This window comes from Cibotium barometz, chromosome 1 (assembly GCF_041138505.1).
Source record: "Cibotium barometz isolate CiBa-2024 chromosome 1, ASM4113850v1, whole genome shotgun sequence".
Classification (NCBI taxonomy): domain Eukaryota; kingdom Viridiplantae; phylum Streptophyta; class Polypodiopsida; order Cyatheales; family Cibotiaceae; genus Cibotium; species Cibotium barometz.
This window is the reverse complement of record NC_141046.1, coordinates 20,487,882-20,505,234: the sequence shown is the minus strand read 5'-3', so window position 1 is coordinate 20,505,234 and position 17,353 is coordinate 20,487,882. Positions and strand designations below refer to the sequence as shown.

Below are 17,353 nucleotides of genomic sequence, written 5' to 3'. Positions count from 1 at the left end.
ATGCATGAAACTCCCTTGATCCTTCTTTGAGAGAAACCCATATGGCAAACAGTACCCTCGAGGAATTCCCAATCCACTCTATCATAAGCCTTCTCAAAATCCAAGAGTAGAATGGCTAAAGGCTGATTACTCGCTTTGGTCCATTTCAGAGCCTCCTAAAACAAGAAAATATTATCAAAGATGTTCCTCTTGTGCAATCTAAACCATTCTGAGTATCATGAATGACATCCTACAAAATTGGATGTAATCTAATGCTCACTGCCTTAGCAAGTATCTTATATGCAGTCCCAAGTAAGGTGATAGGTCTGCATTGTCTAATCAAGGTCTTATTCCCACTCTTAGGGATAACGAAAATAAGCTCAGTGAGAGAAGAAGGCATAGAACTTGTGTCCCACATCTCCTAGAGAGCCGATGCGATCTCTGCCCCAATCTCATCCCAAAAAGTAATTAAAAAAATAGGGGAGAGATCATCCTCCCCTGGACACTTACCATGAGGTAAGGCATGAAGAGCATGATTGAACTCCTACATAGAAAAAGGGGCATCCAGAATGGCACACGTCTCCTTAGAAATCAAAGGTGGCAATGCATTCCAAACCTTCCTTTGTGCCGTGTGTCTCAAATCAGAATGAGGCTTAGTGCTAAGAAGCAGGCGATAGAAATCAATGGCAATCTATCTAACCATAAGAGGATATGAATGAAGAGTGCCATGTGAATCTTGTTGCTACGTGACACTATCTCTGACATGAGATGGGCCATGAGTAGCAAAGAAGTGTTTGTTACATCTGCCACCCATATGAGTCCAAAAGGATTCCTCTTTGACTTCCCATGGTTCTGCAAATGGGATAACACAACACACCTTCCACCTGAGATTATTTACATGATTTGCCAAAGCCCCCTTCTAATTGCCACGCTAAGTCTAAGTTAAGCTCGTTGATTGGAGCAAAGAATTATCCATGACTATAAAACTATGTCCACACAAATTTTCATCAAGCTGCTGAAGCCCATAAACCAAGCCCACCCTCTCAAACCAAATAAATACATACTTGTGGTGCACTCTCCGATCATCCCTTGTATGGGCTGAGAATTGATGCCTCCACACAGAGCATGTAGGAAACCTACAGTAGTCGATGCATGCATCCATTGCACCGCCGGCACCTAGGAGACCACAAATCAATAGCGCCCCCATGAAGGGATGTTGGTTGCAGGGCCATCTCATGCCCCAAGGGTTTGGGGAGATAACTATGACAAGGTTCTATATGGCTTTTTGACTTCCCATGGTTCCACATAAAGAGCTAACACACCTTCTAGCAATGCATCAACAAGAGGTTAGCTATGTGATTTACCACTCCAATAGTTCTACAACAACAAAGATAATCTAAAAACTTTAACTTTGTGGTCTAGAGTCCCATTTGTATTTGACACTAGCTAGTATGTCCATCGCATTCTATTATAAGTTTGTGTTTAACACCATGAAGTATGTCTCAAAGATATGATACCTTAATTCGTTTTTTCTCTTCCCTTTATTCATGTCTTTAAAAGCCCTACAAATGGCACTTCTCTCTTCCTTTTGATTGGACATGCCCAATAACTAAAGTTTTTTCATCATGTCTTGTTTACTTGAAACCAATTGGTTTCATAATGATGAAACCAACCGAAGTTACAGTAATTGTGAGAAACAATAGTTTATAAGATAAAACAGCTTTAATCATGTGTAAAATTACATTGTTTGTCATCCAATGCATCAGAATTGCTCTTGGAGGATTGAGGAAGCTATGCCAGAACAGTGCAAATTTAGGCTATGCAGCGATGGTGCACGCTCAAAATTTGCCTGTTCTGGCACTGCTTCCCCATCCACTCAGGATCATTTTTGATGCATTTATAATGGAGTTGAGTACATTAATTATAAAAATAGTAATTTATAAAATAAAAATACCTTTAATCATGTATAAAAATACATTATTTGTCATCCAATGCATCAGAATCGCTCCTGGAGGGCTGGGGAAGCTATGCCAAAACAGTGCAAATTTGGGCTCTACAGCAGCGGTGCAGGCTTAAAATTCGCACTGTTCTAGCACTGCTCCCCCAGCCACTCAGAATCATTTACCATCATGTCTTGTTTACTTTAAACAGGCTCCTTTAGTGTCGTGAGATTTGTCCACGTGCTAAAGGAGTTGTATTTTTATATATAATATGGCCCATTACACATAATGTCTAATGTGTAACACATTTTTTTTCTTTATGCTTCAACAAATGTATGTGAAGTCATCACCTCATTCATATACAAGCCATGTGACCGTTTGATGTTGTACTTCTCTTCCTCATCAATTGGATAACTTTGTTAAGACACCTTTAAACCTTGGCTCTTGAAAGCCCCCATGGGATCATTCTTTTTCCTAATATGTAGTGCTATCATTTTGGTAACCTACTCAAGGAATCACATCATCTTTCCTCCACACAATGATTTGTGTGGCACAGCATGGGCATTTCTAACTTTAGCATTGTTCTTTGTGATCTTCACATTGCCCCCATGGATGATACCCATGGTCTTCACATCACCCTCATTGTTATTTGTGAAGACCATGGATGATACCCATGATCTTCACATTGCCCCCATGGATGATACCCATGCTATTCAACACTTCATCTACCATCTTCATAGAGATAACAACTCATTCACATGGTTGCATTGTGAGGTTGGAATTACTATATCTTGCCCAAGTTGTGCATCTTTGCATGCCGTGTGAGGCTATGTAACTATATCTTGCCCACGTTGTGCATCTTTGCACACCATGTGAAAAAATGCACCTTATCAATTCCAATGGGCATAATTGGCTCTCATTTAGGATCATTCATCTTGCTTCTTTCTACCAAGGCATCTTGGTCACATTTTAAAAATTTGATCTTTTTACATAGGCATGGTCTTTGTGGTTTTATTGATCTCCTTATCTTTCTTGGAGCCATTACCCTTCTTCACTATTATAGTAGGTGCAACTTTCTCACTTGAAATTCTTTTAAGATAATTTACATCCCTATATATGCTAACCGAAATTTATCTTATATATGGGAATCTCAAAAGTTGTTTGCATACTTACACACATTGGACAAGAATTAGCCATGTTTGCCCCCATGTTACACCCAAGCATACACTTGGTATATACTTGAAACATCATTTACAGTATTAAGACAAACTCCCCTAATCCACCACAAACTCCCCAGATACTAAAACTAATAGCAATGTCTCATTGTTTTGAGTATCTATTGATTTGGAATGTTTGTTCTCTCAATCATCCACTTATATATACTTCAAATATCCTCTAAAGTTTCCTTTCACCTTTTCATCACCATCATAAGCCACAACAACATTCATGAGTTCTACCTTGCTGGCCTTCACGATTTCATGCCGATCTCACTTCATTCCACCGAGTCCAAAGACCAATTTCTCATCCACTTAATCAGCCCCATGACCTTGCAACACTTGACTAATTTAAGCAAAATGTGGTGTGTGTGTGTGTGTGTGTGTGTGTGTGTGTGTGTGTGTGTGTGTGTGTGTGTGTGTGTATGTGAGAGAGAGAGAGAGAGAGAGAGAGAGCACAAAAATCACTAGTAGAAAACAAACTAAACATGACCATTAAAAAATTCAGCACTGATAATGGGGGGGCCTTTGAAAACTAGTCAACAACATGGGATTGTCCATGAATTTAGTGTCCCCTACATCCCACAACAAAACAACATTGCTGAGTAGATTACCCCGTATGCTCATGCTCAAAGTAGCTGCGGCGACGGCGGCAGGAGCCACAGCTTGTTACCAGCAAAATCACATGAAAAGATCAAACCCTAACTCAGTTCAGCCTATGCTTTTATAGCTTCCAAAGAAGCGATCAAAACTTAGGCGTATGGTCGTCTACACTTCTTTCTTCTCTTCATTCATAGCGTCCAATTCGTTCTGCTCTCTGAACACTGTCCTCAGCCAGTAGACCTTCCATCTACCTCTTCCACGCTTGCAAATATAACACGGCCACATCATGAGAATAATTACAAGAAAGAAAGCTTCAAGAATACATTACAATGTCTCCAGATTTTGCCAGGCCCTTGAATACACGAGAGCCCTTGAATACACGAGAACCCTAGTCGTGTTGACAACAAAAGAAGAAGAAGAAGCCTTTTTAACGTCGTAGGAACAATCCCAAGAGACCAAATATGATCTATCCGACAGAGAGAAAAATAAATCAAACACTAAAAGTTTGCTATCGCTTTGAGAATATTGACTTAATATGATTTTTAAATAGGGAAAGTGGTGCATTTTTTATTTTATTAAGCGGAGGGTTTTTCCCTGCCACCTCCTGTCACCAGTGTCTCCTCTAATCTCCTCTAAAACTAGTTACTGGATCTCTTCTAAAACAATTTCTTTTCTTCCTCCTCTAGTCACGTGGCAATAGTGTACAAATGGGCAGACTCTACAAGGTGTGGTGGGGACAATGTCGCAGAGCAGCACGCGGGTGTAAAACTAATTTTTATTACAATCCAGATATGCACATCTGGTAGGTTACAAAGATGTCTGCATCGCAGCCAGCACGATTTGAACCCACAACCCTGGGGAATAACACAATTCACTCTATTCATCGAACTACTGCCGTCTTGACTACATTTCCAAATTTACATTGTTTATTACAAGTAGGTGATCGTGCATTGATGTGGCATGAAGTTTTTTCTTGTGTGTATGCAAGTGTGCAACTACATGCATGCACGAATATATCTACTATCTCTATCTCTTTTCTATTTTATTAAGCACAGGTTTTTCCCCTTACCTGTCGCTCTCTTTAGCATTTCCTCTAATCTTCTCTAATGTTCCCAAAACTTTAACGTTTCCCCTTTACCACCTGTAACTCTCTCCACATGAGTTCAAGTCCCACCGTTGGTCGCATATGCCCTCGTGTTGTATTCTACCGACGTTAATACCTCTCTCTCTCTCTATAGAATTTCCTCTAAGCTCCCCAAAACTTTAACGTTGTGAAATTCTCTCTATAGAATTCCCTCTAATCTCCCCAAAACTTTAACGTTGTGAAATTTGAATACTCGCCTGGAACCAGATAAAGAAGACTGCCACGTCAGCAGCGCTGTCAGGCGAAGACACGTGACTCAGGTCAATTTTACGTTAGTTTTGTTCTCTTTGTCTGCTGCAGAAGGCCATGGCCGCCCACTATCAACAGCTGAATCTCATCCAACAGCATGGCCAGCTTCTTCCGTCTCGCTGTCTCCTCTTCCCCGCCACCTCCTCTCGCTCTCAGCTCCCACTCAGGTTTGTTTTCATCGTATAATTTTTGTACAAAATGTGCTTGTTTCTACCTGCATTTGTTAATTTTTGTTTTTTCTGATTTGGGCCCTTGCCCTTTTGATGTGGTCTGGTTTCATTGTGCACCTTCTGGAGAGAATATACGACATACTTTTAAGTACGACATGTTATTGGTTCTAGAATGTGCTTCATCTGTATGCTCATTTATGATATCTAGCTTGCATTTATGATGCCCTCTATGCTTTTAATTGCATTTCCTAAATTTTCTCGTGTGCACTACAAGTCATTGGCATGAGAATGTACTAGATGAAATGTAGAACATGCCAATGCCATTTGCATTTGCAATATTTTGACATATTTCTGCGATTTTCGGCCCTAGAGGCAATGGATAACTGCAATTCTATTTTGTCAAAGTCACTTGAGACATACACCTGGCCTGCTTCAAGTTTGGTTTCAACCAAAATAAATTAGCAATCGTCTTTCTTGTAGGCAAAGAACGTTCCTTCCTTGCTAGGCGGCCACACTTGACAAGTCATGGTGTAACCGTGGCTAGCCACATCCATGAGTGAGAATACTAGTCTTTCTCATTAGACAATGCTCTATGCTATTTGTGTCCTCCGGCTACAAGCATGAGCAGCTTGCTAGTAGGCCAACTCAGTGGGAACATCCTGTTACTACCACATTCAATCAATATTGTGGGAATGACCACAGCATTGAACATAAATTTCTTGACAACATCCCCCCAACCCCCAACCCCCAATCCCCCACCCCCACCCCCACCCCACCCCACCCCACCCCACCCGCCCCCCCACCCCCCCACGCCAACCAAACCCCTCTTCCTCCCCTAAAAAAAATAACTCTCTTTTCTTCTAATGGGATTTCATTTGGGAGGGTGGATAAGTTGTATGAGTTGTTCCAAAGGTCAAGCGCGTGAACACCAGCTTGCTTGTGTGTGTGTGGCATTTGGTGTGGGCAGCATTGAAAATCTTTTAGTGTGGACACATTTTGTAGTCGTAGGTTTATTTCTTGCTGTAGTTGACCATCTTGAAGCTACTATAAGAGCATTCTTTGCTCAAGCTTGTTAGTGTTGGGATTCGAAGTCTCATGTGTGTGTCCTCTCGTGTGTGTGAACCCTTGTTTGTGTCCATATGTGTGTGTGTGTGTGTCTAGGTGTGTGTGTTTGAACAACTCCTAAAAGAGTTATTGTTCTAGTAGTGGGTGAGCACCCTTATAAGTGGATAAGATAAGTGTGCCATGTGGTATACACTTATTAGAGTGTGATATTAGGATGGGTCAAAAGATAAGGCTGCTGTAACATGCGGAAGCTTCGGGGTAGATCGGTAACTTCAATGCTCAGAAAACTGCAATCGTTCACGAAGAGAATAACGCACAAAACTGAAAGTAGATGTGCAAAAAATAGAGAGAGAGAGAGAGAGAGAGAGAGAGAGAGAGAGAGGGGGGGGAGAAGAGGACACAGTATTGGGTCGTGAATACCCTCTGTAGGGCTCCCATCACGAATGGTGTATTTTGCTTTTGTTAGAATGATATAAAATCTGAAAATAAAAGAGTGAACCTTGCTGTTTCGGCAGAGATAAATCTCTGCCCTTGACCTTCAACCTTCACCCTTGCGTTAGCTTGGCTGTCCGGGCCCTTGAGTTGCTGCAACACTTTGTGAAATATGAGATAAATGAATCATTTTCTGGGCTGTGTTTTTATACCAACAAAAGTTCTTAGTCGGCCAGCAATAAATCCCTTCCATGACTTGTTTAATGAGCATTAAATGCTCTGTAAGTATTCGTTTTCACACGTGGGCTGCTAGCTTTTCCATTGCTTCTGTCCAGGCTGTTTGGTCAGCCCTTATGCTCTGGCCGCCTACAGTCCTGGCTGCCCTATGGGCTAGCCGATTGGCTGGGGTGGCCCCAAATGCATGTCGGCTTGCTGGACTAGCCCCCGCTGGCTGGCCGCTGGACTGGACCTTAGCTGACAGGGCCCCAACTTCCTTGGCTGGTGGGCAAAGGCCATGGGCCCCTTGGGGTGGCCTAAGGCCTACCCCCTGCCCAATCATGGGATATAATACCCCTTTCTGGGGTAGCCCTAAGGGATGCGCCCTTCTACATGCAACCTACATGCCCTACATAGATGTCTGGCATTCGGTCACAGACCAAATACACAGAGCAATTGACATCATTCCGGTCACAGACCAAACACAGAGAGCAATTGACATCATTCCAGAGGGAGACTCACAGCGCGGACTGGCTCTCCTTCATGTGCAGGACAATGCGCACTTGACCTCGGACGCATGAAGTGGAACCCTGGCTGACTCGTCCCGGAGTGGACTCACATGGGACCAGTTTTCCACTCCAGGTCCTACACCTTCTTGTTTAGATATGTCCACGTGGCATCCAAGTGCGGGATGCACGTGACATCCCCTTCTGCTTAACTTGACAGAAACTGCATAGCCTCCAAATAGTCCGTTAATAAAGCCGGATAGTCGTCGAAGAACTCTTTGTCAAATTGTGGGTCCCTCGGTCCTTAAACTTTGTATTGTCTTTGTCTTCAGTGTGAGCCATGCTTGAAGCGGTGCAAAAGGATCTATTCTGGAACCATCATTTCAGCTTCATCAATGATATCTGGTTCTGCTTTGTCTTTCAGTTCTGAAGGGATCGGACCTGTATATGGTTTTAACCAATTGACATAGAACACATTGTGCATGGTCGAGCTCGGAGGTAGCTTCAACTTCATTGAAACCTCGTTAATCTTTCTCTAGATGGAAAAAGGTGCGAAGCTCATAGCTTGTCCACTTGTTTCAACTTTTGCTTCATGATCCGAAGATAAACCCAATCACCCTCTAAAAACTTCATATCCCTTCGGTCTTTGTTGACTTGTCGAGTGTAGGCCTTATGTGCTTTAGCCAACCTGTCTTTTATGGACTCCAAAATCTCCTGGTAAGACTCTGTCAATCTGTTCGCTTCAGGTATTGAGCACGAGGTTTTGGTCAATAGTGACTGGAATGGTCTTCCAAACGCTATTTCATATGGAGTCCTACCAATAGCTGAAGAAAAGGAATCATTCAAAACAGCTTGAACTAAAGGCAAATACGATTCCCACTTACCTTGCTGGTCGTGGACATAACACTTCAGCACATCAACGGCCAACTGGTTGTACATTTCTGTCTGGCCGTTAGTCTATGGGTGAAATGCACTGGAAAAATTCAATTTAGTACCAAAGTTATCAAACAATGCCCTCCAAAAATGACTGGTAAATTTGGCATCTCCGTCTGACACTATGGTCCTAGGGATCGCGCTAAATCGGGTACCAATGCCGAATGAACAAATGGCCAACATCTTCGGTAGTCACATTGGTCCTGCATGGAATAAGCATAACAAATTTGCTAAATCTATCAACTATAGTCAAGCACTGAGTATTACGCTTACCCAGACTGGGAGGCAGATTCGTGACAAAATCCATCGATATATCTTGGAAAGGTCCCTCAGGAATTGAAAAGGGTTGTAGCAACCCTATCTTCTTCTCACGAGGAGCTTTCACCGTTTGACAAATATCACATTGTTGCACATGTGCAAACACATCTCGCCTCATCTTTGGCCAATAATATTGCCGTTCTAACTTCTCTAAAGTTGAATTCATGCCCCGATGACCACCAGTAATGGTGTCATGGGCGTCATGGAGAAGAGCTGCCGTGAACGACTTCATGACACACAGTCAGCCTTTGTAGAAAAGCCAACCATCGCATATCAGAAAGTGGCATGGTTTTGTGGCATCCACTGCTTGTTCCCATTGTGTACCGAATTCCTCGGAATCCGCGTGCGTGTGCTTCATGTCGTCTAGTCCGGTACCAACAAGGTCAAGTCTAGTGGTCTAAATCAAAGTTACCTGTCCCTTCTGGCTCAAAGCATCGGCCACTGGATTGGGCTTTCCTGGAAGGTACTCAATCATATCACCAAATTGCTAGAATATTTGGCTCCAGCGGTACTGTCGGTCACTTCGCTATGCACTTGGCATTGTTTGAATCTAGTGTAATGCCTGATGGTTAGTGCGAACCTCAAAGTCACGGCCATAAAGGAAATGTTTCCAATGTTTCAAGGCCTGAATAATTGCGAGAAGTTCTCGATTGTAGACCGAGTAATTCTTTTCCGCGGGCAGTAACTTATGAGACATGGAAGCTACTGGATGGCCATTTTGTTGTAATACATCTCCAATTGGGATGTTACTCGCATCGGTGATCACCTAGAACGGCTCGTCCCACGAGGCAAGCGCTAGATAAGGCGCTTCTGACAAAGCCACCTTGAGGTTCTTGAATGCCTCCAACGCTCGTGGAGTCATTCGAATCCATTGTCTTTTAGTCTTGACACCCTTTAGCAGATCGGCGAGGTCCGTCGAGTGGTCAGAAAACTTGTCTATGTGGGTAGAGTATGCCTGGCATATACCCACAAAGGGTTTGATGTCATAAGCAGTCTGTGGTACTTCCCCAATTGACAATCTCGGCCACCTTGGCCGGATCAAGTCGAATGCCTTGTGCACTAATTATATATCCAAGGTAATGAACCTCGAACAAATAAAATTCTGACTTCTTCTCATTGACGTAGAGCTCGTTGCTTTCTAGCAACTTTAGGACTTTCTCTACATCAATGTCATGTTGCTCAACCGTAGCTGAAAATACTAGTATGTTGTCCAGAAATATGAACACACACTTTCCAATCAATTCTCGGAATACCTGCATCATCATGTGGTTGAATGTGGTTGGGGTGTTCGTCAAGCCAAAAGGCATGACCACAAATTCATAGTGGGCCTGTTCCGTACGAAAGACTGTCCCACTTGACATCAAGAAGGAACTTGTGAAACCACTGAATGCGCAAGATTATGTCTGCTCCTACAAGAGGGGCAACCATAAAATCAGGCACAAATTGTATGCCCTGAAAGACTAATTTAGCACCTAGAGCTTTAAACTTGACGCTCGTTGTCATGCCTGTGCTAAAACCCTCAACTTGCTTGTCCAACGAAGTCAGGACGAAACGGGCACGCCGAGAGGCCTGTTCTGTGACCACATCCTCCGTGCTGTCGCTGTCAAACAAGACGACGACTCTTTGGCCACCTATGTAGCCAAAGGTTTTGAGCCATTCGTTGCGCTCATACTCTTGGTCATGGGTGTCCTACTTATCTTCGAGCTCCCGGCTATTGATTGCTCCAACCGAAGCATTGGGATTCCAAGAACTAGGGACAGCCATTGTGGTTTGTGTGGAAGCTAGGCTCACCATTGAAGTCGTGGAGGCTGGGGTGGTCGTCGGTGAAGTGGTAGTCTTCTTAGGACACTCTCGAGAAGTGTGTCCTTTTGTATGACAAAAGAAACACCTACCCTCCTTCTTGTACTGAGCGATCTCCTTAGCACTCAACTTGCCACCCTTCTTGCTTGCCTGAGATTTCTGGTATGGAGTAAGCTTGGGCGCATTGGTCGAGTTCTTGGAGCTAGAGGCTCCCGTGCTCTTGTAACATGTGAAAGCTTTGGAGAAGAATCGATAACTTCAATACTCAGAATTATTCAGCTCTCTTTTCGCGACGGAAATTAACGCACAAATTGAAAGGTGATGTGCAGAAAATAGAGAGAGAGAGAGGGAGAGATGGAGAGGACATAGTATTGGGTCCCTATTACCCTCTGTAGGGCCCCCACCACGGATGGTGTATTTGCTTTATTAGAATGATGTGAATCTGAAAAGAAAATACAAAATTCTTGACCTTTCTTGGCTGGGAAATCCCTGCCCTTGACCTTCAGTACTCCACCCCTTTGCTTAGCAACTCCCTTGGCTTGTCTAGCCCTTGATTTGCTTGAGCTCTTGGTGAATAATGAGATGAATGAATGGGAACATGGGCTAGGCTATTTATACTACTCAATATGAGTAGTCGGCCAGTATACACCTAGGCGGCCAGCCTAAAAGTCCCACGACTTGTGAAAATCCAGCAATAAATGCTGAATTAAATCCCAAAAAATGCTGCATTTTTCCCTACAGGCTGAGAAGGTGATGCGCCTGAATTCCAATGGCTGGGCAAGGCCTTTGCACACATCCCAAGGGCTGGGCAGCCTGTATGGGCTGCCCCATACTTGCCCTACAGTCATGTGAAGGCTGTAAACTCTTGGAATTTGCCTTATTCTTGCCCTAGGGCTGTCCTACAGCCCCTCCATGGCTGGTGGGTTCAGCGTGGGCCTTCCTGGCCCTCATGGGGGTGGTGTGATCCGGGGTAGCCCTATGGGCTGGCCCCTTGTCCTAAACACTAACTACTCAGTGATTTGGCATCCGGTACCATACTAGATACGCAGAATCACTGACATCATTCTAGAGGGAGACTCACAGCGCGGACTGGCACTGTTTCATGTGTAGGACTCCTGTGCAGGACACCTGACCTTAGACTCCTGTGCAGGACAATGCACACCTGACCTCGGACAACTGAGATGGATCCCTGGCTGACTCGTCCCAGACTGGGCTCACATGGGACCAGTTCACCATCCCAGGTCCTGCACCTTCTGTACAGAAATGTCTACGTGGCATCCAAGTGCAGGATGCACGTGACATCCCCTTTTGCTTAACTTGACGGAAGCTGCATAGCCTCCAAATAATCCGTCAATAATGCCGCATAGTCTTCGAAAAACTCTTTGTCGAGCCATACCGCTTCATGGGTTTCCCGGTCCTGAAACTTTGTGGGGAACTGTTGTAGTCTTCGGCCTGAGCCATGCTTGAAACGGTGCATAAGGATCTGTTCTGGAACCATAACTTCTGCTTCATCAACAATGTCTGGTTCCACTTGGTCTTTGACCTCTGAAGAGGTTGGACCTGCATATGGCTTTAGCCAACTAACATGAAATACATTGTGCATAGTCCAACTCGGAGGTAGCTTTAACTGCATAGACACCTCATTAATCTTTTTCCTGATGGGAAAAGGTCCGAAACTCCTGACAGACAACTTTGGGCATCGCTTGTCCACCTATTTCAATCTTTGCTTCATTATCCTAAGATAAACCCAATCCCCTTCCGAAAACTTCATATCCCTTCGGTCTTTATTGGCCTGTCGAGTGTAGGCCTCTTGCGCTTTAGCCAATCTGTCTTTTACTGACTCTAAGATCTCCTGGTAAGACTCCGTCACTCTGTTTACCTCCGGTACTGAAGACGAAGTCTTGGTTAACAACGACTGGAAAGGTCTTCCAAATGCGGCCTCATATGGAGTCCTGCCAATAGCTGAAGAAAAAGAGTCATTCAAAATAGCTTGAACTAAAGGCAAATACGATTCCCACTTACCTTGCTGATCGTGGACATAACACTTCAGCACATCAAAGGCCAGCTGGTTGTATATCTCTGTTTGGCCGTTTGTCTGTGGGTGGAATGCACTGGAAAAATTCAGCTTAGTACCAAAATTATCAAACAATGCCCTCCAAAAATGACTGGTAAACTTGGCATCTCGGTCTGACACTATGGTCATAGAAATCCCGCCAATCGGGTACCAATGCCGAATGAATAACTGGGCAACATCCTCGGCGGTCACATTGGCCCTGCCTATCGACAATAGTTAAGCATTGCGTATTACGTTTACTCGGACTGGGAGGCAGATTTGTGACAAAGTCCATGGAAATGTCTGGGAAAGGACCCTCATGAATTGGCAAGGGCTGTAACAACCCTATCTTCTTTCCACGAGGAGCTTTCACCTTTTGACAAATGTCACAGCGTTGTACATATGTAAACACATCATGCCTCATCTTTGGCCCATAGTATTGCCGTTCTAATTTCTCCAGAGTCGAATTCATGCCCCTATGACCACCTGTAATGGCGTCATGGGCATCATGGAGAAGAGCTGCCCTGAAGGACTTCATGACACATAGTCGGCCTTTGTAGGAAAGCCAACCATCGCGTATCAGAAAATGGCATGGTCATGTGGCATCCAATGCCTGTTCCCACTGTGAACCGAATTCCTCGAAATCCGCGTACGTGTGCTTCATGTCCTCTAGTCCTATACCAACAAGATCAAGTCTAGTGGTTTGAATCGTAGACACTTGTCCCTTCCTGCTCAAAGCGTCGGCCACTGGATTGGCCTTTCCTGGAAGGTACTCAATCATACCACCGAATTGCTGGAATATCTAACTCCAGCGGTGTTGTCGATCACTCCACTGTGCACTTGGCATTGTCTGAATCCAGCGTAATGCCTGATGGTCATTGCGAACCTCGAAGTCACGGCCATACAGGAAATGTTTCCAATGTTTCAAGGCCTGTATCACTGCTAGGAGTTCACGATCATAAACTGAGTAGTTCTTCTTGGCGGGCAGTAACTTACGAGACATGTAAGCTACTGGATGACCATTTTGTTGCAATACACCTCCAATAGCGATGTTACTCGCATCGGTGATCACCTGAAATGGGTCGTCCCATGAGGCAAGAGCTAAACAAGGTGCTTGTGATAAAGCCACCTTGAGGTTCTGGAATGCCTCCAACGCTCGTGGAGTCATTCGAATCTTTTGCCTTCTTGTTTTCACTCCCTTTAGGAGATCGGTGAGATCTGCTGAGAGGTCAGAAAACTTGTCGATGTGGGTGGAATATGCCTGGCATATACCCACAAATGATCTGATGTCATAGGCTGTCTGAGGTACTTCCCAGTTGACAATCTCGGCCACTTTAGTCGGATCAAGTCGAATGCCTTCAGCACTAATTATATATCCCAAGTAATGCAGCTGGAACCGATAAAATTCTGACTTCTTTTCATTGACATAGAGCTTGTTGCTTTCTAGCAACTTAAGGACTTTCTCCACATCAATGTCATGCTGCTCAATCGTAGCTGAACATACTAGTATGTCGTCCAAAAATATGAACACACTTTCCAATCAAATCGCGGAAAACACGCATCATCATGCGGTTAAATGTAGCTGGGGCGTTCGTCAAGCCAAATGGCATGACCACAAATTCATAGTGGGCCCGTTCTGTATACGAAAGGCTGTCTTGGGGATGTCCCCCTCCACAATTGGCACCTGGTGGTACACTCTTTAAATTTAGTTTCGAGAACACCTTTGCTCCATTTAGCCTCTCGAGAATATAGTCAATTCGAGGCATCGGGAATCTGCTATTGATCGTTAGCTTGTTGAGTGCACGATAATCGACACACAGACCGGAAGACCCATCTTTCTTCTTGACAAATAGGATCGGTGCTGCAAATGGCGACACGCTGGGGTGGATGAAGTCAGATTGCAACAATTCTTGGAGTTGGCGGTCCAACTCCGATTCCATTGCCTTGGAAAGGCGATACGGAAACGTGCTTGGGGGTTCCGAGCCTGGGAGGAGGTCAATCTTATGGTCATCCGGTCTGGACGGGGGGAGCTGGGGAGGGAGGCTGTCCCGAATAAAAATATTTTGGAACTTTTCATGGAGAACCGAGTACTTCTTGGAAGCACTGGCCACCGTCTGGGCTGTCTGGATGTAAATCATCGCACACTGTGTGCCTTTCTAGACTGCTCACTTAGCCTGTAAGTGGCTTATGAGCGGAAAGTTCGGAATTCCTAGCTCACACTTAATGGTCACTGGGGCGTTTGACACATTCCGATTGATCTGGAACGTGTGCTTGTCCCACTTGACATCAGGAAGAAACTTGTGAAACCACTGAATACCCAAAATTATGTCTGCTCCTACAAGAGGGGCAACCATAAAATCACGCACAAACTCTTTGCCCTGAATCACTAACTTAGCACCTAGAGCTTCATACTTGACGCGCGTTGTCATGCCTGTGCTAAAACCCTCAATCTGTTTGTCCACCGAAGTTAGCTCAAAACGGGCACGCCTAGCGGCCTGTTCTGTGACCACATCCTCCGTGCTGCCGCTGTCAAACAAGACAACGACTCTTTGGCCACCTATATAGCCAAAGGACTTGAGCAAGCGCTCATACTCTTGGTCATGGGCGCCCTTCTGCTTATCTACGAGCTCCCGGCTAATAATTGCTCCAATTGAAGCACCGGGGTTTGAAGAACTAGGGGTAGCCACTGGGGTCTGTGTGGGAGCTGAGCTCACCACGGAAGCTGTGGAGGCGACGGTGGCGGGCTTTGGAGGCTTCTTCGGACAATCCCGAGAAGTATGTCCTTTTGTATGACAAAAGAAACATCTACCCTTCTTCTTATACTGAGAAAGTTCCTCCGCTCTTAACTTGCCACCTGTCTTGCCTACCTCCGCTTTCTGGTCTGGAGTAAGCTTAGACGCATTGTTCGAGTTCTTGGAGCCAAAGGCTCTCGGGCTCTGTCTTGGGGAAGACCCCGTCTGCTTCTGGCTTTTGCCCCCCGAGGCGGTAGCCCTGGGAGAAGCCGGCTGGGAAGTCTTGGGCTTGCCACCATTGTGTTTCATTTCTGCACTCTGCGCAAGCAAGAGTGCGTCTTCAAAGGTGGCTGGCCTAAACATACGCACCTCCCATTGGATTTGCATGTCTAGGCCATACAAAAACTGCCCTTTCTTCTCCGTATCAGATAAGCCTAATTGCAGACATAAAGTCGAAATTCTATTGGCAAACTGAAGGACTGGTTCCGCGTTTTGATGCACTCCCCTGAACTCGTCTTCGAGTCGCTCAAGGTAGTGGGGCGATAGAAACCGCTGCTTAAGGTTGCGGACAAACTCGTACCACACATAAGCTGCCATACCTGCTCCGGTGTGGGCATGAGCCCACTGAGTCCACCAAGGAATGGCCTCACCTTCCAAGTACCAACTGGCTAAGATCACTGGCTAAGATCACTCTATCAGTATTTGTTTTCCTAACTGCGGCAAAATAAGCTTAAAATTGATGTAACTATGAATAGAGAGTTGTGGGATCGAGTTTACCATTATACTTACTGAAGTTCATTTTCTCGGGAAAATGATTGGAGGGCGTCGTCAGTGTCAATCTGGCGTCCAATGCTTTGAGGTAACGCTCGTGTTCCACGCGTCGCATGGCTTCGTCTTCTCGTTGTCGAACCTCCAATGCACGCATCTGCAACTCAAGCAAAGAGCTTGGCTGCAGCTGTGACCGTGTGAGAGGGTTCCTGAGTCGAGGATCTGGTATCTGGGATACGGAAGGAGAGCGAGGAGGAGATGGAAAACGTGACGCTGGAGAGCGGTACGCTCCTCCAGAGCCAAGATCTGCGCCTTCTGCTCATCCAACGTGGCTGTCTGTTCTGCGATTGCTCGCATCATATGCTGGAACATGTCTGTGACACTCAAGCCTGGTGCCCTAGCTGGGCTACCTGGTGCACTCTCGTCCCATGGTTCTTGGTCTCTCTTGTCGTCGAAGCTCGCCATAGCAGGAAAATGCACTTCCTTTCCGGAACGCAATGTAACCATCCACTATTTGTGTGGGAGACGTCCGGAGGCTTCCGGAGGCTAAAAACCAACCGTCCATCGAGGGACAAGAGTCACTCCGAAAGGGGTAGTCCACCGGCAACTAAAAACCAACCACATGAGCGAGAAAAAATTCTGGTTTCTTTGCTGAATCTTTGTACTTAAAGTAGGCTCTGACACCACTGTAACATGCGGAAGCTTTAGAGAAGAATCGGTAACTTCAATACTCAGAATTCAGCACTCTTTTCGCGACGGAAATTAACGCACAAACTGAAAGGTGATGTGCAGAAAATAGAGAGAGAGAGAGGGAGAGATGGAGAGGACACAGTATTGGGTCCCAATTACCCTCTGTAGGGCCCCCACCACGGATGGTGTATTTGCTTTATTAGAATGATGTGAATCTGAAAAGAAAATACAGGATTCTTGACCTTTCTTGGCTGGGAAATCCCTGCCCTTGACCTTCAGTACTCCACCCCTTTGCTTAGCAACTCCCTTGGCTTGTCTAGTCCTTGATTTGCTTGAGCTCTTGGTGAATAATGAGATGAATGAATGGGAACATGGGCTAGGCTATTTATACTACTCAATATGAGCAGTCAACTAGTATACATCCAGGTGGCCAGCCTAAAAGTCCCACGACTTGTGAAAATCCAGCAATAAATGCTGAATTAAATCCCAAAAAATGCTGCATTTTTCCCTACAGGCTGAGAAGGTGATGCGCCTGAATTCC

The 17,353-nt window shown here is 45.0% G+C and overlaps 1 protein-coding gene across 7 annotated transcripts in view; it reads left to right on the top strand.

Moving 5' to 3' along the window:
- The first annotated feature begins 5,064 nt into the window (after positions 1–5,064).
- The window catches only part of LOC147641711 (uncharacterized), an 88,644-nt gene continuing 76,355 nt past the window's right edge, over positions 5,065–17,353 (top strand). For 2 of the 7 annotated variants that reach the window (XM_086798804.1, XM_086798801.1), the window contains exon 1: positions 5,070–5,296. In XM_086798804.1, coding sequence (XP_086654930.1) covers positions 5,187–5,296 — 110 coding nt within the window. In that variant the 5' untranslated portion in view covers positions 5,070–5,186. Of the gene's footprint in view, positions 5,297–17,353 lie in introns of all 7 variants that reach the window. The other 5 variants (XR_015265979.1, XM_086798814.1, XM_086798809.1 and 2 more) reach the window with 5 other exon arrangements.